The sequence below is a fragment of the Gopherus flavomarginatus genome, chromosome 3, assembly GCF_025201925.1.
Source record: "Gopherus flavomarginatus isolate rGopFla2 chromosome 3, rGopFla2.mat.asm, whole genome shotgun sequence".
Classification (NCBI taxonomy): domain Eukaryota; kingdom Metazoa; phylum Chordata; order Testudines; family Testudinidae; genus Gopherus; species Gopherus flavomarginatus.
Window position 1 is genome coordinate 69,209,714 of NC_066619.1, and position 21,145 is coordinate 69,230,858.

At 41.0% G+C, this 21,145-nt stretch overlaps 1 protein-coding gene across 6 annotated transcripts in view; it reads right to left on the reverse strand.

The window, feature by feature from the left end:
• FBXL17 (F-box and leucine rich repeat protein 17) overlaps positions 1-21,145 on the reverse strand; it is a 498,281-nt gene that overhangs the window by 462,213 nt on the left and 14,923 nt on the right. For 5 of the 6 annotated variants that reach the window (XM_050945797.1, XM_050945798.1, XM_050945799.1 and 2 more), the window contains exons 3-4: positions 19,839-20,096; positions 3,696-3,827 (exon numbers count right to left, since the gene is read on the reverse strand). In XM_050945797.1, the coding sequence (XP_050801754.1) occupies positions 3,696-3,827; positions 19,839-20,096 (390 nt within the window). The remainder of the gene's footprint in view (positions 1-3,695; positions 3,828-19,838; positions 20,097-21,145) is intronic. The other variant, XM_050945800.1, reaches the window with a different exon arrangement.

The window sequence follows — 21,145 nt, forward strand, 5'->3', positions numbered from 1 at the left end:
AAAGGAAACTGTTAACAATGCTGACGTTTATACTATAATCACTGGGTTTCAGACCCAATCCCACTGAGAGTGGGGAAATTCGCCACTTTCAGGTGTTTTTTCAGGCTGCCTGCAGACATGAGGTAGCTTCACTGGTCTACAACAACTACTATGCACTACTAAGGTGATGCAAAGTGGCCATAGGATTCTGACTAGAGGTGGCCAGCAAATAAATTCCTCCTGTACAGAAATTAGCTGCTAGCCTAAAGCCAGGGGGAAGATGGCACAGGAGCCGCTGTGCTGCCTCCACCAACCACAGCTCTGGCATAGGAGGTCAGAGTGACATTCCGAGGGTAGAATCTGGACTGTTGGATTTTGCCGCCCGCTTAACTCACCAGTTTGGTGTGCTCTATGCCGTTTTGCCACTTGAGCTGCCACTATGGCTACTCACCCCAGCCTCTTGCAGGTAAATCACCCCCAGACAAATATCAGAGCGCTACGGCCATCCATTCTTGAATTACAGATGAGATATTCAGGTGTCACCGTTAGTCCTAGTCTTGGACCCCAGAAATGTGCATCTTACACTGTTTAAGACCCCTCAAATCAGAGTAAGCTCATTAATTAGTTTGTGATTCCTTCTCAGGGTATGAACATGCACCAACCTTGGTAATATGAGTAGATTCCTCAAACTTCAGACAAAAGCACACATGCTTAGGTAAAAATTAAAATAAGTTTATTAACTACAGAAAGAGATTTTAGGTGAATATAAGTGATATAGGCATAGAAAATCAGAACTGGTAAAATAAAGAAATAAAGATAAAATTGCAGCCTAATTCCTAAACTTTATCAAGCTAAATCAAATTTAAAGCAATAAGGTCTTTTTAATGGAAAAGCCTACAATAGTCTGTGCTAACTAGAAAGTTTTCCAGTTATGACCACTCCCCCCAGTTCAATGATGTATTTGTCTTCCAAATGATCCTGTTGCCTTCAGTATTTGTGGTGGTAGTGGTGATGTGCTGATGATGTCACTGTCCCTTATTTTATACTCTCCTGCAGGTGCTCAAAAAAATCTTCCCTACATTCAGTCCTTCATATGAATGTACTTTCTTGCTTACATCTTTTGTGTACACAAAGTTTGACACGTAAGTCTTGTGTTCACAGTTCCTTTCTTATTTCTAAGGAGCTGATCTATGGGCATTTCTGAGACTCAAATGTTTCAATAACAAACTTAGGGCAGAATCTCATAACTTCTTATACAATGATGATACATACATTTCAATAGGACACTAATTGTCAGATTATGACTTTTCAATGGTACCTCACAAGGCATACTTTGTACGAATATATATCATAAGCATATACAAGTGGTGAATATGGGGGTACAGGTTATTTTGAGGTACACTATGTCACAGCTGGTCATGAGAAAGGGCTGTTTAAAGTGGAGTGGAGCTCCACTATGTCTATCCACCACTAGCTTAAGATCAGCAAGGGATCTTATGCCACTGTCATAAGTAAGAACAGCTCCAATTTATGCCAGGGCTGGATTGCAGAGTACCAGGGAGCTGCAACCAGCTCCTTGATGTTGCCCCACCTTCCCTGCATTAAGCCAAGCTCTGGAGCAGAGAAGAATTCAGCTCTCTGACTAAGCACGGTAACGTTGCATCTACATTCTCAACTGTTATTTTAGCAAATGAAACGGCTAATTTTGGGGTTTTAAAATGACACCTCTGATTCTGGAGTACAATTCTGAAAGAAGGAGTGATCGGATCCCACAGAAGCAGAATCACAGATTAAACTGTGATCACTGTTTATGAAATTGATATAAAAGCTGAACTTTTACTAATGAGTTGATTTTCACTGTAAGCTTGAAGCTTTCTGGTTTTGTTTGTTCATTTTTTAACATAACTAAAAGTCTGAAATGAGTCCACATGCAATCTCAGCCACCAGGGAGCACTCTACGCTGCACTACTACATAGTTTCATATTAGAAGAAACAGCCAATGAAAGAGAAAGTAGGGAGTTGCTCTGCAATCTTATAAACTGAAGCCACAACAGAACTTTTAGAACGAAAACACCTTTTCTAAAGGCCTTAGTCCATAAAACAATCGCAAAGAAGAAAAAGGATATATCTATACAAATTATGTGTCTTGCATTTTTTAAAATTATTTTGCTAAAGAATGTGTGATTTGAGGGAAGCAGTCGATGGATAAATCTGTCTACAATGTCCCTATTAGGGGGATTAAAATTTCAGAAGAGTACTCTACAATGACCCTAACAGAAAGTTATAATTTCAGAAATAAACTGAATTGTTGTGTAGCAAAAATTCTTGTTTTTATGAAAATTCCCTAATGCAAATAGTTACGCTGTCACAAATCAAGGACTATGATTTCAGGTGAGAAATATGAAAATACAATGGGTAAAGACGGATGCCGTAATTAAAATAAACAGGTACACAGAGGGTAAAATTACACAAGAAACTGCATAACCATATATTTACAGTGATTATGCAAATAGCAGCTAGTTACACTCTTTAGCAGTCACATATACATAAAATAACCTGGTGTGCACAACGGCAGTTACTACTTATTGAAATCTACATATGCTTTTATGCACAAACCGTGAGTCTTCACATCTGGGAGAGTTCGTTTTTCTGTGTTTCCTTGGAGTACTATCTAAGCCAAAAACAGCCGGGTGGGGGGGGGGGGGGGGAAGAAGGGGAACACACCACCTTTTTCCCCGCAAATGGATTCTGTAGCGTTGGGGGCTGCGGGAAGCAGCAGCCAACACATCCCTTGGCCCATGCCGCACCCCGCAGCCCCCACTGGCCTGGAACAGCAAACCGCAGCCAGTGGGAGCTGCGATCAGCCAAACCTGCCGATGCTGCAGGTAAACAAACTGTCCTGGCCCACCAGCCGACTTCCCTGATGGGCTGCATGCCAAAAGTTGCCGATCCCTGCTCTACTCTATTGCTTTCAGCAGTTGCTGGCTTTGATGGTAACAACTTGTCACTTCAGAGATGGCCTCCAATATCTAGGTCACAAAAGACCCTGTATTACTCTTCCAGAAATGTTACTGTCACAGTTACATCTGCCTTTTATCATCTCAAGAACATAGCTCTACTGGAACCTGATTGACAAATATAGTTTCACATTTCCAGATTAGACTACTAAATCGTTGTACTTGCAAGCATTTCCGATCAGGCATTACAAAATCTACACATATGAAACTTCAGAGAAAGTGGCACTGACTTCCTGTTACATTCTTACCAATGTGTTTAATTATTGCATAAGATTTTGAATGGACTTGACCTGTTCTTATCTTATCTATATGATGCCTAAACACATTTGATAAGAAATCTGTTTCTACACTGAAGCAGCTTAAAAAAAAAAAAAAAAAGTAGGGTAGATCATGCAAGTGCAAAAACATACACTTACCTGGAGTGATGTTAAATATGCTGTCCACCATGAGGATTAATCAGTACATACCAAAAGAGTTTTGACATTCAGTTTGTCAGTCAATAGCTGTGTTATCTATAGAGAACTGAAAACCTCAAATTGGGGAGAAGTTGTTTTAGCAACTTCAAAAAAGAAGCTATTTAGAAATAGCATTAAGCATTAAAATCTAAAGAAAATATTGATGCTGAAAAGTTGGAAACAGGATAGGACAAAGGACAGCATGAGCATTTTTAAAACTACATATATTTCAGCATGTACTTACTAATTTGTTTTCCTGCATGTATATTCTTTGCAACTTCAGACATCCTTTAGCTATAATGATCATTCCTTCATCTGAGATCTTGTAACACTGGCCAAAATGAATGTCTTTCAGTTCTTTGCACTTTGAGCCCAGCTGCAAGTAAATAAATTAATGTTAATACTTAAAGAAAAACAGCAAACATACAAGAATATGAACTTACTTGTAGCATGTTTTTGAAGCATATGCTTATCTGGAAAATACACTAGTACTATTCACAAACAAGAAAAAATGATTGTTGTGTTCCTGTAGTCTGATGCAACTGAAGAACCTGTAAGAAGGAGTTTACAACATTGCCTAGGAAAACCAGATTTCTGATAGGACAACTTTGAGCAGCCCAGGATGATTGAGCCCCACACCAATTCAAACACATTTGTTTTAATATATAATTTTGTTGTAAATACCAGTTTCAAATATATCTTCATTAATTCTAATCTTCCTTAAGCTTTGAGAGGCATACCTAACAAGAATAAAAGCAGAATCAACCAACTTCCTCTTTCATTCTGCAAGTTAGATACTCAAAGCTTAGTTCCAAATGGCAGCCAAGCCTTGAAAAACCTCAGGCATAATAGCCAAAATTTATAATAAAATGCCATGTTTGAGATAATTTAATCAATTGACAAGTAATTTTAACAGCTAGGTGCCAAAGTAACCACTGAAGAGAAAACGCACGAGAAGCCAAAACACGCTCCCACTGATGTTTGTTTTCTAAGAACACACATGGAACCATCTGAACAAAACTCTTATTTATGTGTTTTAGAAGCTCCTCAGATATGGAAGTAAAGAAGTTGTGCAGTCCCATTCAGGACTGCAGCTACAATGTGTTTATATATTTACAGATATGCAGTAATGCCTCTATTAAGGCTGAGATCAGTTTTTCACCTTTAATAAGGACTCAGCTTCTTTATTTCATATACACAATAAAGTACATCTTCCCCAAACTTGCAGTACTTTGAGCTGTGGACAAAAGAGTTCTGGTGATTTTAAAATAAAATCTGTTAATTTTTTAAAATGTGAGAAATGTTGTTAAAGAGCTGGCTTGCTGCCCTTCAACTCAGTTAAGACATCAGCCACATTCAGCCAGTGTATATAATTAAAAAACTAGGTTGTAATTAGGAAAGTTAACACCTGTAGCAAATTCTGGAAATTTTATTATAAGCCTCCTGATAGTTAATATTTTACTTCAAGCCCGAGCTTATGGAGCTGAGAACTTCAACTCTCATTTAGAAAACAAGTCTTAAGCCCTTACAGCTACAGAAAAAAGCCTGAAAGAAATGTGACATGTATCCTGGAGGCTCAGAAAGCAAAAGGCCAATTAAAAAGAACCTAAACATTTATTTTTTAAGGCTCATGAGTTAAGACAAACTAATGATTTTTTGTGGACTGATGCGTTGAACATTTGATGTTGGATATACTGTTTTAATTATTTCTTCTAATATTCCCCATTATTTTTCATGTACTAAAAATAGTCACCATTTACCATAACTTAAAATTAGACCAACATTACTCAATGATATTTAAAACTAATCTGGAGAGGAGAAGAGACCAACAGTTTGGAGAACATCTTTGTGCAACTGTGAATTCCATCTGATTTCGTGAACACCAAGTATCCTTGTAATAGTCAGTGCAGATTAGAACCTCCATTTTGTAGCAAAAACAGACTGCAAGAGAAACTGAAATAGAGCCATCGACTTTGGACGGTCCTACTCTGGTGGTATAATGAGAGCTGGTGGCTAAGCCACAGACTTTTAAAGACCATCTCTGCCAGCACTCTCACTTCCAGGGCTGGAGCACAAAAAACAGCATAAGAAAAGCAGCAAGTAAAGGTGTCACAGACTGATATTTAAAGAGAGACACTTTCTGCACCAGATAACCATACCATCTCCAAAAAGAGAAGATACACTGGAAGAGTGAGGGCTTGCACTCTTCCCAGGACAATAATCAAAACCCCCATGAACGCTCAGGAGTGTTGAGGACTCCAAGGAGGAATCACATAGGTTTTTGTTCTTTTGCCTATATCTGTATGTCTCCTGTGCTGTGTAAGTATGAAGTGCACGTGTTTTCTTTTCCAAGTGCCTTCTTTTCCAAGACTTGGCAGAACTCCTACTCTTGCTGGGCACTCCCCAATGTATTGTGTTCGGTGCCCACCTCATTGGGCCCTGTGGGCTTTTTTAACACTCCTAAGTCTGAATAGAGTCCAGGCACCACCCTTAGCTTGGGGCCTCTGGGCACACTCAGGTTACAGATCCTTTGCACAGCACCTCCTTCCGAGAATGGAGACTCCGCAGTCCAAATGCTTAGGTTATAAGACTAGTGTTGACCCCTTCGGCTCTCCCCACTGTACTTAAGCACATCTTCTTCCAGCAACCTAGGCACTTCTGGGTTTACAATTTAACACATCGAGGTCACACAATAGTGAAAGTCAGCAAGGACACATTTTGCACTGTAGTCTAAAAATATCAGTAGCTTTACTTAGATAGCATGAGAAGTACATGAAGCTACATAAGATAAACACACATTCATCAATGTCCCAGCCTCAGGTTCTTCACCACTCTGAAGAATTCTTTGGGCTTGGGGAGGAGTCCTCTGGGGCATCCCTGGTCTTTTTCCAGCAACTCATGGCTTCAATTCAGAATCATAAAACTAGGTCAGTTAGCTTTCTTTGACCTTGGTTGTCCTGCTGTTAAACCAGACTTCTTCTGCAGCCAGCAAAATATGCTCATCTCTTCCTCTCTCCTGCCAATAGCTTCTTGAACGTCTCTGAAAGTCTATCAAGTGTATATATTCACCCACCAAGACCAGGTTGTTTCTTTGTGCTGCTCCTAGTGATTTTCCACTCTCTTGTTCAGGGAAACTTGGTCAAGCTACAGGTTTCAGAGTGGTAGCTCTATTACTCTGTATCAGCAAAAACGACAAGGAGTCCTTTTGGCACCTTAGGCTAGGTCTACACTGGGGGGGGGGGTTGACCTAAGATACGCAACTTCAGCTACGCTATTCACGTATCTTAGGTCGATTTACCTGGCCGTGAGGATGGCGGCAAGTCCACTGCTGCCGCTCCCCCGTCGACTCTGCTTCCACCTCTTGCCATGGTGGAGCTCCAGAGTCGACAGCAGAGCCATCTATCAGGGATCAATTTTATCGTGTCTACACTAGACATGATAAATCGATCCCCGATAGATCGATCGCTACCTGCCAATCTGGCAGGAGTGTAGATGTACCCTTAGAAATTAACAGATTTATTTGGGAATAAGCTTTCATGGCCTAGAACCCACTTCATCAGATGCATGGAGTGGAAAATACAAGAGCAGGTATAAATACATGAAAGGATGGGAGTTGCCTTACCAAGTGTGAGGTCAGTCTAACAAGACAATTCAATTAACAGCAGGATACCAAGGGAGGAAAAAGAACTTTTGAAGTGGTAATGAGAGTGACCCATTTCAGACATTTGACAAGAAGGTGTGAGTAACAGTAGGGGGAAATTAGTATTGTGGAAAATAGGCTTAGGTTTTGTTATGACCCAACCACTCAGTCTTTATTCAGGCCTAATCTGATGGTGTCCAGTTTGCAAATTAATTCCAGTTCTCCAGTTTCACGTCGGAGTCTGTTTTTGAAGGTTTTTTGTTGAAGAATTGACACTTTTTGGTCTGTTATTGAGTGACCAGAGAGACTGAAGTGTTCTCCTACTGGTTTTTGAATGTTATGATTCCTGATGTCAGATTTGTGTCCATTTATTCTTTTGCATAGAGACTGTCCAGTTTGGCCAATATACATGGCAGAAGGGCACTGCTGGCACATGTTGGCATATATCACATTGGTAGATGTGCAAGTGAATGAGCCCCTAATGGTGTGACTGATGTGGTTAGATCCTATGATGATGTCCCTTGAACAGATACATGGACAGAGTTGGCACCAGAGTTTGGTTCCTGGGTTTGTGTTTTTGTTCTGTGGTGTGTTGTTGCTGGTGAGTATTTCCTTCAGGTTGGAGGGCTGTCTGTAAGAGAGAACTGGCCTGTCTCCCGAGGTCTGTGAGAGTGAGGGATCGTCCTTCAGGATAGGATGTAGATCCCTGATGATGTACTGGAGAGGTTTTAGTTGGGGACTGTAGGAGACGGCTAGTGACGTTCTGTTACTTTCTTTGTTGGACCTGTCTTATAGTAGGTGACTCCTGGGTACCTTTCTGACTGTCAATCTGTTTGTTCACTTCACCAGGTGGGTATCATAGTTTTAAGAATACTTGATAGAGATCCTGTAGGAGTTTGTCTCTGTCTGAGAGATCAGAGCAAATGCGGTTGCATGTTAGAGCTTGGCTGTAGACAATGGATCATGTGATGTGGTCTGGATGAAAGCTGGAGGCATGCAGGTAAGTATAGCGGTCAGTAGGTTTCCAGTATAAGTGGTGTTTATGTGACCATGGCTTATTAGCACTGTAGTGTCTAGGAAGTGGATCTTTTGTGTGGAGTGGTCCAGGCTGAGGTTGATGATGGGGTGGAAATTGTTGAAATCTTGGTGGAATTCCTCAAAGGCCTCCTTCTCATGGGTCCAGATGATGAAGATGTCATCAATGTAGCACAAGTAGAGTAAAGGGATTAGGGAACAAGAACTGAGGAAGTGTTGTTCTAAGTCAGCCCTAAAAGTGTTGGCATGCAGGTACCCATAGCAGTCCCACTGGCTTGAAGGTATAAATTGTCCCCAAATCTGAAATAGTTGTGGGTGAAGTTCAGCCACCAGGTTTGCGGTGATGGTATCAGGAATGCTATTTCTGATGGCTTGTAGTCCATCTTTGTGTGGAATGTTTGTGTAGAGAGCTTCTACATCAATAGTGGCTAGGATGGTGTTTTCTGGAAGATCACCGAAGGATTGTAGTTTCCTCAGGAAGTCAGTAGCGTCTCAAAGATAGCTGGGAGTGCTGATAGCGCAGGGCCTGAGAAGAGAGTCTACATAGCCAGATAATTCTGCTGTCAAGGCGCCAATGCCTGAGATGATGGAGCATCCAGGATTCCCAGATTTATGGATTTGGAGTAGCAGATAGAATACTCCTGGTCGGGACTCTAGGGGTGTGTCAGTGTAGATTTGTTCCTGTGCTTCTTTAGGGAGTTTCTTGAGCAAACATTTTCTTTTGGTAATCCTTAGTGGTGTCAAAGGGTAATGACCTGTAGAATGTGGTGTCAGTTGTCTAACAGCCTTTTTTTTTTCTGGTCAAACTAGTTTCCCCACTAAAAAAATCTCAGTAGCATTGTTTGGTCAGAGCATAATCATTATAGTTAACAGTTCTCCGTTGTCCTAGTCTGGCAGATATGCACTACAGCCCTATCAGCAAATGGTGGATTCCACATGCAGAAAAAAGCCCCCATAATATAACAAAAATCTCATAACAGCAATCTGAACTCATAAATTTGTAAATATACACATTTCCCAAATCACTACACCTTCACCTGTCATGCAGTCCCCAAACAGTTAAGCTATAATTAACTGTGCACAAGGATGGGGCTCAGGGGAGAGCATGCATTAGCTCCTGGGGAGGCATGGAGGATTTTAGCACTAGTCTCAGGGCTGAAGGCAGTTGGACTACAGAATGCAAGCAGGGGTGCCAGACAGGGAGTCTGCACCCTGACACTGTGCCGGAGAGACCAGAACTGCAGGAGTGTCTGGATACTACACGGACTCAGGTGGCTTGAGAGGACAGGGAATCCAAAGGATGGGTCCAGTACAGCAGACTGATATCCACAAGTAGGAACGCTACCTAGGCTGTAAAAAACAGATTCTAGACTGCCTTTCTATGATGATGTTTGCCATAAACAGTATCTCTATGGTTATAATCCTAAAGAATCCAATCAAGAATTATCTAATTGCATTAGTCCCCCAAACTCACCCATGACCACAGACTTGCAACTATGCCTGAAGTCACTCTGGGAAATGTTCTATCCATCTTTTCCTGGGTGCCAGAGCTTGGAAGTATCAACTACAGATCACAAGCCAGATCCCCCTCCCCCACTCCTCCAGCCAGGGAACAGAGCAGCCTATACCTCCCTCCTACCACTCAATGGGATAGGAGAAGATGCAGCACTTGGCAAGATCCACAAATACCAGTAACATGGGCACCATTGTGCTGGAGTTAAGGAGAGTAAAGACAGACCCCACAACACACACAGTTCTGACAAAATTCTCAATTCAATTGCCCTGTCTTCCAGATTTTCTCCAATCTGTTTGCAAAGGAGATTTCCACCATTGTTCCATAATGTGAACCTTCATCTCCCTTCTTACATCCTTTGATTAGAATTGATACAGTAACTGACATTAAAATCATTAGGATCTCTCACTGAGGTGAACAAGATTGCTCCAAAACAATAAGAACTATTGTTTCAGGGCTCTGCAAACACAGATCAATATTGCTGTATTGGTTACACTCACTCAAAATTCAAGCTTAGATTCTGGGGTACAACCTGGTAGCTTGAGAGAGGTGCCAATACACTGCACTGTCACGTACTTAATGAAAGACCAGGGGGTCAAATTGGGAAAGGGCTAGGAGAGCATCTAAAGCTAAGGTCTCTTTGTACTTTTGCCTGGCAACATAGTCTGTAGTTAGATAGCCAAATATCTATCATCAGACCAAAAGAAAAAAATAAGTGTCAGAGTTGTGCAGGTGCCATCTCAATGGATCACTTTTTGTCTGCTATGAAAAAGAGAGACCTTTCTTACGAAAGTTCCCAAATGGAGGGAAGAGTTTCTCTAACAAATGTAGAACTGAATTTCCTCATATAGGGAAGGTGACTGTTTTCTTTGCCTGTTCACACAGATATGGCTATAATGTTGTCACTAATGATAGCATGTGGCAGCCTTCTACTGAAATTATTGCCCAATAAGTTAATCACTGAGCAACCTGATTTAGACCATTGATACACCTATGACATTCCTGTGGAGACCACTGATCCTGGACTAATCTGTGTGAGGAATCAAAGTCCACAGTCAAAAAGTTCATTTGCTGTGATCACCATTCCGTCTGGTTCTGAGATAAGTTGCCCACTTCAGAACCTGAACTTAGTTCACTACGAGCTACAAGATGACTTTCCTTGCTTAAAAACATAAGCATGGCCATACTGCATCAGACCAAAGGTCCATCCAGCCCAATATCTACCGACAGTGACCAATGTCAAGTGCCCCAGAAGCAGTAAACTTAACAGGTAATGACCAGGTGACTGCAGCATCAATTTGCCCAGTTATATAGACTCTGTCCCACATAGTAGCTGTGTGTAAAAATTAAATATGATTGTAGGTTCACTTGTTTGTTTTAATATCAAGCCTTATACGTGCAATCTTTACATTTCTTATTAACTGAACAATTTAAAAAAAGAATGTGAAGATTCATTTCACTTGACCAAACCTGCAAGACTCCAGAATCTTTCCTGATACAGATGATATCACAAACACCAGTAGTACTGGAAACTTGAATTCACGCAGTCTTTTAGGCAACTGTGATCTCAAAGTACAGTTGGGAAAATAAACTTCTTTTGATAAAACCAGTGTGTTGTGTTTTGTTGAGGTTGAAAATTCTTGACTTATTCCCCAAAATCAATTCTCCCATCACTTTCAAAGGTCTGCTGATGCCTGGGTGAGCTTTGAAAAAAGTGATTGAATTTAGGTTATCTAGCCTGTATTTTTTTTTTTTTTATTAAAACACTAGGTAGTTGTGTGACTATAAGATCTATGTTCCTTAATAAATCATATGTTCCTGTTGCTTACCCATACTGCAGAGGATATATAAGAGCAATCTTGCTCAGGCAAACAAAGTGCGAAGTATTGGAGAGGTCTATACAAAGAGTTGGGGGTGGGCTATTAAGAGGTGGAAGGAAATATCAACACATTTATTTCCCATTAAAACAGACAGCAAACGAATAACCAGAAATTGTTGGAGGAGGGGCTGCAGAACTGAGACAAAACTAGAAACTAGAGATGTTTCTTTCCTCATTGGTGTTTCCTATCCCCACATGCAATTCTAAACTCTATGGTTTTTCTCTTCCTCTTTACCACTGGTGTATGAAAATTTGTAACAATCTTGATTTTGAAACATAAAACGAATAATCATTCTACAAAAACAGATGCTTTTGAAGACTGATTTATTTTAATATGAAACAACAAACATTCATGGAAATTTCAACTTTCGACACAATATGAAAACTCAATCTATAACTTGGGAAAAAAAAAAACAAACCAAACAAACACACACCCACCAAGTCTCCCATTAATTAGCCAAGTTCTACTTTGAAGGTCTATTTTGCTTTAAATAAATAGATTTAGCTTCTGGAGTCTCCCAATGTTTGTTGTTTTAACTGCCATTTCAGAGGCAGAAATTAAAAAATATCTAGATGGAAAGGGGAGAAAAAAGGAAAGAAAAAAGAAGTAGTAAAAAAGTAACATCTACTAGTTTTTAAAGTAGAACAGCTTACTATGTCCATTTAATAGGAAAATATCCCTTTAACCTGCAAAAGGGAAATTAGAAGCCACAGTATTTAGGGTGAAAGAATACAGAGCAAGAGAAAATCATTCAAATCCTGAGGCAAAGTTCAGAACTCCTGCATCCTTACCAAAAAAAGACAAAAAAATAAGTTATCAGCTCTGTATTCCTATAGGCCTAAATCCAGGGAGAACTCATCAAAAAATGCCCTTTAATTCTAGAAAGGGGAACTACACAAAAAAGAAATTAGTGAAACAGAAATTAAAGGGTACAGCACAAAAAGTGAAATCCCTGCAAGCTGCATGGAAACTTTTTAAAGACACCATAATAGACGCTCAACTTTAATGTACATCCCAAATTTAAAAACATAGTAAGAGAACCAAAACAATGCTACTGTGGCTAAACAATAAAGTAAAAGTAGTAGCGAGAGGCAAAAAGGCATCCTTTAAAAAGTGGAAGTTAGATCCTAGTGAGGAAAATAGAAAGGAGCATAAACTCCGCCAAATGAAATGTTAAAATATAATTAGGAAGGCCAAAACAGAAGTTGAACAGCTAGCCAAAGACTCAAAAAGTAATAGCAAAAAAATGTTAAGTACATCAGAAGCAGGAAGCCTGCTACACAACCAGTGGGGCCACTGGACAATCGAGATACTGAAGGAGCACTCAAGGACGATAAGGCTGTTTCAAAGAAATTAAATGAATTCTTTGCATCAGTCTTCACAGCTGAGTATGAGAGATTCCCATTCTTTATAAGAGAAAAATTCGAGGGAGTGTCCCAGATTGAGGTGTCATTAGAGGAGGTTTTGGAACAAACTGATAAACTTAACAGTAATAAGTCATCAAGACCAGATAGTATTCACCCAAGAGTTCTGAAGGAACTCAGTAGTTCTGCCATTTCACATTTAACTGTAGTCTGTAACCTATTATTTAAATCAGCTTCTGTACCAAATGACTGGAGGATAGCTAATGTGATGCCAATTTTTAAAAAGAGCTCTAGAAGTGATCCTGGCAATTACAGACCAGTAAGCCTGACTTCAGTACCAGGCAAACTGGTTGAAACTACAGTACAAAACAAAATTGGCAGACAAACAGATCAACATAATTTGTTGAGGGGAAGAGTCAACTTGTTTTTTCTAAAGGGAAAGCGTGCCTCACCAATCTAATAGAATTATTTGAGGGGGTCAACAAGCATGTGGACAAGGGAGATCCACTGAATATAGTATACAGTTCTGAGATTTTCAGAAAGCCTATGAGAAGGTCCCTCACCAAAGGCTCTTAAGCAAAGTAAGTTGTCATGGGATAAGAGGGAAGATCCTCTTGTGGATAGGTAACTGATTAAAAGATAGGAAACAAAGGGTAGGAATAAATGGTCAGTTTTCAGAATGGGGAGAGGTAAACAGTGGTTTCCCAGTCCCATTAAATATATTCATAAATGAGCTGGAAAAATGGGTAAACAGTGAGGTGACAAAATTTGAAGAGGATACAAAACTACTCAAGACAGTTAAGTCCCAGGCAGACTGTGAAGAGCTACAAAAAGATCTCTCAAAATTAGGTGACTGGGAAACAAAATGGCAAATGAAATTCAGTGTTGATAAAATGCAAAAGTAACGCACATTGGAAAATAATCCCAACTATACAAATAAAACGATGGGCCCCAAATTATCTGTTACCACCAGGATGGATAAAAATCAATTACCAAAACAGCAAACATGCATGTTAACAAAACAAGCATATGTCCCTCACTTCTTACATTTATCTCCAGACTTCTTCTCTTTGTCCAGATCTATTCTACCCCCAACAATCTTCTATTCATTGAACTTTTTGAAACTTTGCACTTTTAGAGAGAGGTAAGGGATTGACCCTGTGTACACGAATTTGCAGAGGGACAACAGAGTTGAGGCCTGTTATTTCTCACCTCTATACATTATTTATTCTTTTTAAAACATTTTTGCTGTTAACAAGCATGTTACCTCCGGAGACACAAATCCACAGTTTAAGAACTGCAAAACTAAGCATCTCTGATGGCATCTTCTAGACTGAGAATTGAGTCCCATTGGATAGATAGAAAAATTAACCTAAATAATCTTTACAGAAGTCTGTGGAACCCCATAAGATTGGGTCCCTAAGCCTGTATATCTCATGAATGAAATTGTTTTTAATTATTCACTTTATTAATGTAACTTCGTAAGTAAAGTTTTATGAATGAAAAGACATTCATTCATAAAACTGGTTACCCTAATAACTGGCTAATTGACAATTAAGATGCTTGTTAAGAGCCATAGCTGTTCAGCCAGTTGCCCTTGTAAATTTCACTGTCAATCCAATTCCTGCTTAAATCACTGAGACTTGCACTGTTTCAGTATTGTAACTTCTGTTCACTGTTTGCCCTACTGTAATTCATTTTACAACGCTTACTCCATTTTGTAAAAGCTTGCTGCAACCTTCATTTTTGCAAAACCCTGCTGTAATCTTATTAGTTTAATTTAGATGTGTGAATGAGGTATGTATGGATGATGGAATCAATCTCCACCACTAGCCTGTCCTGATGAAACAGAGTTCAAACACCAATGGCTGAAGATACAGACAAGAGCCCTAACAAAGTAAGAAGAGTCCACCCTAAGAAGGAAAGAACAAAAGGTACAACAGAAGGAAGATCAAACCCAGGTCTGAGGCTGAAAGTCACATCTTTAATTAACGGGTAATCAATCACACTGAACCCAGAGGCAGCATGACACAGCAAGACCTATAGACTCTTGATTCAAACTAAAGCCTACCAAAAGGATAGGTGAGATGGAAGACTTGGAAGGGTAATGTTCTGCTGCCAACATGGGAGGGCAGACCCAGTTCTTTCTGGCCAGTTAGCCACCACTAGCTACGATCCCAAGCTGTGAACGAAAGCTGTGTTCAGGACTGGTAACTATACAGAAGCTGCAGAACGTGTGTGTGTGTGTGTGTGTATCTATTAAGTTATTAGCTAGTGGTTATAGATCAAATTGTTATCAAAATAAATGTGGCATCTTTGCCTTGCCCATTGAAACGATCCTGGGTAGTTTTTTCTGCAAAACAAGCCATGGACTATTACAACTCATTTACAAAACTTTTCTTAAACATTCTATGACTATATTGTCTCATACTAAAGAATCAGAATTTATAATCCCCATTCCATGATATAATGAATCTTCATTAAAACTAGGAGTTTGAAAAACGGCTAGCCAAAAACTCCAAAGGTAACAACAAAATGTTTACGTACATCAGAAGCAAGAAGCCCGCTAAACAACCAGTGGGGCCCCTCGATGATGGAGATAGAAAAGGAGTGCTTAAAGACGATAAAGTAATTGCAGAGAAACTAAACGAATTCTTTCCTTCAGTCTTCATGGCTGAGGATGTTAGGGAAATTCCCAAACCTGAGCCCATTTTTGTAGGTGACAAATCTGAGGAACTGTAACAGATTGAAGTGTCACTAGAGGAGGTTTGGGAATTAATTAATTAACTTAACATTAACAAGTCACCGGGACCAGATGGCATTCACCCAAGAGTTCTGAAAGAATTCAAATGTGAAATTGTGGAACTATTAACTAGGGTTTGTAACCTGTCCTTTAAATCAGCTTCTGCACCCAACAACTGGAAGATAGCTAATGTAACGCCAATATTTAAGAAGGGCTCTAGAGGTGACCTTAGCAATTACAGACCAGTAAGTCTGATGTCGGTACTGGGCAAATGAGTCAAAACAATAGTAAAGAATAAAATTGTCAGAAACACAGAAGAACTTAAATTGCTGGGCAAAAGTCAACATGGTTTCTGTAAAGGGAAATCGTGTCTTACTAATCCATTAGAGTTCTTTGAAGGGGTCAAAAAACATGTGGACAGGGGGGGATCCAGTGGTCATAGTGTACTTAGATTTCCAGAAAGCCTTTGACAAGGTCCCTCACCAAAGGCTCTTACATAAATTAAGCTGTCATGGGATAAAAGGGAAGGTCCTTTCATGGACTGAGAACTGATTAAAAGACAGGGAACAAAGGGTAGGAATTCATGGTAAATTCTCACACTGGAGAGGGGGTAACTAGTGGTGTTCCCCAAGGGTCAGTCCTAGGACCAATCCTGTTCAACTTATTCATAAATGATCTGGAGAAAGGGGTAAACAGTGAGGTGGCAAAGCTTGCAGATGATACTAAACTACTCAAGATAGTTAAGACCAAAGCAGATTGTGAAGAACTTCAAAAAGATCTCACAAAACTAAATGATTAGGCAACAAAATGGCAAATGAAATTTAATGTGGATAAATGTAAAGTAATGCACATTGGAAAAAATAACCCCAACTATACGTACAATATGATGAGGGCTAATTTAGCTACAACAAATCAGGAAAAATCTTGGAATCATAGTGGATAGTTCTCTGAAGATGTCCATGCAGTGTGCAGAGGCAGTCAAAAAAGCAAACAGGATGTTAGGAATGATTAAAAAGGGGATAGAGAATAAGACGGAGAATATATTATTGCCCTTATATAAATCGATGGTACGCCTGTGTACAGATGTGGTCACATCATCTCAAAAAAGATATACTGGAACTAGGAAAGGTTCAGAAAAGGGCAACTAAAATGATTAGGGGTTTGGAGAGGGTCCCATATGAGGAGAGATTAAAGAGGCTAGGACTTTTCAGCTTGGAAAAGAAGAGACTAAAAGGGGGATATGATAGAGGTATATAAAATTATGAGGGATGTGGAGAAAGTAGATAAGGAAAAGTTATTTACTTACTCCCATAATAGAAGAACTAGGGGCCACCAAATGAAATTAATGGGCAGCAGGTTTAAAACAAATAAAAGGAAGTTCTTCTTTACACAGCGGACAGTCAACTTGTGGAGCTCCTTACCTGAGGAGGTTGTGAAGGCTAGGACTAACATTGTTTAAAAGAGAACTGAATAAATTCATGGAGGTTAAGTCCATTAATGGCTATTAGCCATGATGGGTAAGTAATGGTTTCCCTAGCCTCTGTTTGTCAGAGAGTGGAGATGGATGGCAGGAGAGAAATCACTTGACCATTACCTGTTAGGTTCGCTCCCTCTGGGGCACCTGGCATTGGCCACTGTCAGAACACAGGATACTGGTCTGGATGGACCTTTGGTCTGACCTAGTACAGCCATTCTTACGTAAAACTATCTTTAGATTGGATTTTTGAGGGGAAAAACTATTTCAATTAAAAAAAATCTAATTTTTTTTTCAAGTCATTGATTTTTATCCACCCTGACAGCTGGGCATGGGGGGGGGGGAGGAGGAGGACTGGTCCCCAGCTGGAGCGAGGGAGGGACCTGGGTGAGATGAGCACAGTGGGGCATCGGGGGAGGATTAGTCCTTGCTGACTGGAGCAAGGCAGGGGCTGAGGGCAAAAACACAGTGGGACGGGAGCTAGGGTTGGTTGCTGGAGCAAGGGAGTAAACTGAAAGCGCAGCAGAGCTGGGAAGGGGGTAAACAGGATACCCACTCACCCCTGCCCACACAGACCAGTACCTACCTTCTCCCTGGTTCTAGCCCATTCTCCTTGCCTCTCTCTGTACTGAGCTGAGAGTGGGGGGGGGGGGTCTGGAAGGGAGTTAGAGTGCAGGAGCAGGCTGGGGGTTGGGGGTCTGGCCAGGAGCTAGAATGAGGGAGGGGGCTCAGGGTTGGGGCAAGAGGGTGGGGTGTGGAGTGCTTACCTGGAGCAGCTCCCACTTGGTGTGAGGGGTGCAGGTGGGTATGTGAGGGGGATAGAGTGCAGGAGCTCCCGTTTGGTGCTCAGGGTGGGGGTGCGGATGTGGGGGGGGGTGCAGGAGTCAGGACTGGGGAGGTGGGCTGGGGTTGTGGGGGTGCTCCCAGCCCCCTGCCCTGAGGAGTTCACAGCAGGGGGCATGCCCAGATTCCACTCACTTTCCCAAGGCCCTGCCTCCTCCTCTTTTTTTTTTCTTTTTTCCCCTTCTCTCTCTCTCATCATTAAATGTTCAACACCAAGGAACAGATGGGGTAGAGGACTGAATTTTCCATTGCCTCCCTCACAAAATATATCATCACTTTGCCGTTAGTAATTATCCTCTTGAGAGGAAAACCAGGCACTTCTCTCTTTTTGCAAAGTCCCATGACCTCTTTCAGCTCAAGAAAACTTGTAAGTGCTGGTGACACAATAGATCTTTAATGGTCTCCCCGTTATAGTGGTAGGGGATGAGTAAAGGTGGGGGTGCAGTATTAGGGCTCCCCTGACCCCCCTCACCAATGCCTCTACACTTCAGGGGACAACAGCTGCTGTTGGAAGGGGCATTTCACTCACTGGTTAAGCAGCCCGATGCTCCCATGACTTGGAGGGATAGTGTGGCTGCTACTGTAGCCCAGGCTGGAGCTGGGAGGAAGGACACCCCCAATAGATGTTGGAGCAAGGACAGGGCACCAAAGGCAAGGAGTGGGGAAATGGGAGGGGGAGTGCGGGGGCCCCGGGCCAGGCAGGGGGTACAGCGGTAGGAGGATGGGGAGGAAGATCTGGGAAAAGGGGGCAGCCTGTAAAAAAAATTATTTCCTTCCGGAAAAGCAGACTCATCCTGCCTGCGGTCCAGGCAGCGGATGCTGCTTCTTCCCCCCTCCCCGCCGCCCCCAAATCGGGAGCAGGGAGAGAGAGGGGAGGAGGAGGAAGAGGGGCAAGTAAGAGGCGTGGGAGGGGGTGCTTTGCTGCCAGCAGCGTGCAACAGCAGGACAGAGCCCTGGGCACAGCAGCACCAAGCTTCCCAGGGAAGAAAGGCTGGGCTGGGGCCCCTTTGGAGCGTGGGCCCAGCGCCAGTGGCACCATTGTAACTCTGGTATTGAGTGTATATCTTCTAAAAATGAAACCTGTGTCTATCTCTGAGTTGTAAAGAATATGTATTAAAGGTTATAACAACCAACAAGAATGCACTTTTATGTAGAAAGCCATGATTAAATGAAGGTCTTCTTGACTAGTGATTTAAGTCAAATCCACCCTGCTTACCACTCAAGAAAGATCTTGGAGTCCTCATGGATAGTTCTCCGAAAATATCCACTCCATGTGCAGCGGCAGTCAAAAAGCGAACAGAATGTTGGGAATCATTAACAAAGGGATAGATGACAGTAAGACAGAAAATATATTGCCTCTGTATAAATCTATGGTATGCCCACATCTTTAAGACTATGTGCAGGCTTAAATAGCTGGAATTTGGTTGTTTGTTTCTACTTTAAAAGATTTATATTATGCTAAAATCCCATTTCAAAAAAGATGTACTGAAATTGGAAAAGGTTCAGAAAAGGGCATAAAAATTATTAGGGGTATTGAACAGCTTTCGTAGGAGGAAAATAGGAGACTTTTCAGCTTGGAAAAAGATATGACGGGGGGTATGACAGAGGTCTAGAAAATTATGAGTAGTGTGGAGAAAGTAAATAAGGAAGTGTTGTTTACTCCTTCTCGTAACACAAGAATTAGGGGCCACCAAATGAAATTAATAGGCTGCAGGTTTAAAACTAACAAAAGGAAGTATTTTTTTCACACAATGCCCAGTCAACCTGTGGAACTCCATCTTCTTACAGCTGAAGAGGACTAGCCTAATTTAAGAAGAAAGTCTGTCATCACGACCTAATGTCGCTGCAAAAAGACAGCATCAACTTTCGTATCTTTGACAAAAATTTAAGGTTACCTGTTTGAGTCCTTCATCAGTGAGCCTGTCTTGATTGCCTACATGTACTTTCTGAAGTAGAGGACATTGGGAGGCAACTGCAATGATAGATGTGTCCGAAAGTTGTTTACATCTGTAAGCAGTATACCTTAGAAGTCCAGGACATTTAAATGCTAGCACACACACTCCTGTATCAGACACATTGCGACAATCAGAAATATTGATTTCAGATATGTTCTGGCTTCTTGATGCAATTTTTTCCAGTAATTCATCAGTGACCTGTCAACAAAATTCAAATTCTCAATTTAATATTATCATAGTCATCTGATACTTTAGATTAAAAACATGTATATAGAGATAGTAATGAAGGAGATATATGTGAATATACGAGTACTATGACTTGGCAGCAGGAAGCATTTTGCCCAAAGGAAGGGAGGAAAAAAGTTCAGTTTTTTAACAGATTCCAGGCATAGATTACTGTAATCAACTTGACAGTTACCTTTGTACGAGACCTGTCCCAATCCTGATGACAATTAAAGCTATAGCTTTAAACAGCCTGCCCATACCCTCAACAGGGGACCACTGTCTTTCATGGCGAAAAGAAATAAGGACTTGTCTACACTTAAAACACTACAGCTGCACCACTTTAACTCTTCAGCATAGACACTCAATCCAGCAATGGGAGGGATTCTACATCAGTATAGTTAATCCACCTCCCCAAAAGGTGGTAGCTAGGTCAATGGAAGAATTCTGACGACCTAGCATGGTCTAGTCTACATTGGTGCTTAGGTCATCTTAACTACCTTGCTCAGGGGGTGGGTTTTTTCAGATCCGTGTGACATAGCTTAACTTCTGAGTGTAGATCTGGTCTTAATCTCACTCCCGCTGTGATACTTTTCTATGAACAGAGTAGAGAGGTATTGTGCTCATGCTTTTTCTTGGAATTACTCAAAATTGCTCTTCACTGAAGAAGCTATGTATTGGACAGCTTTGGGCAACCAACCAATAGCTGTTACCAACTCGATATTACAGTGATGTCAGTGATACCCGGTTTTTCAATGACAACAGCAGCAGCATGGAGAGTCTGATAACTGGAAATCCAATATGTTGACAGGAGAAAACAGTAATAGAATGACTCTTAAAAAAAAAAATTATTCTCATTACAAAAATAGAAAATTTGATTTTTTTAAAAATATCAGTTAGCCCACCCTCAGCCATCATTAACCAGAAATTGCTATGCACTGCCTTTCACAGCAGTTCCTTTGTAACAGCGCTCATCTCCTTGGCATCTAGACACATTTCACCTATTAAAACCAATAATATATTAG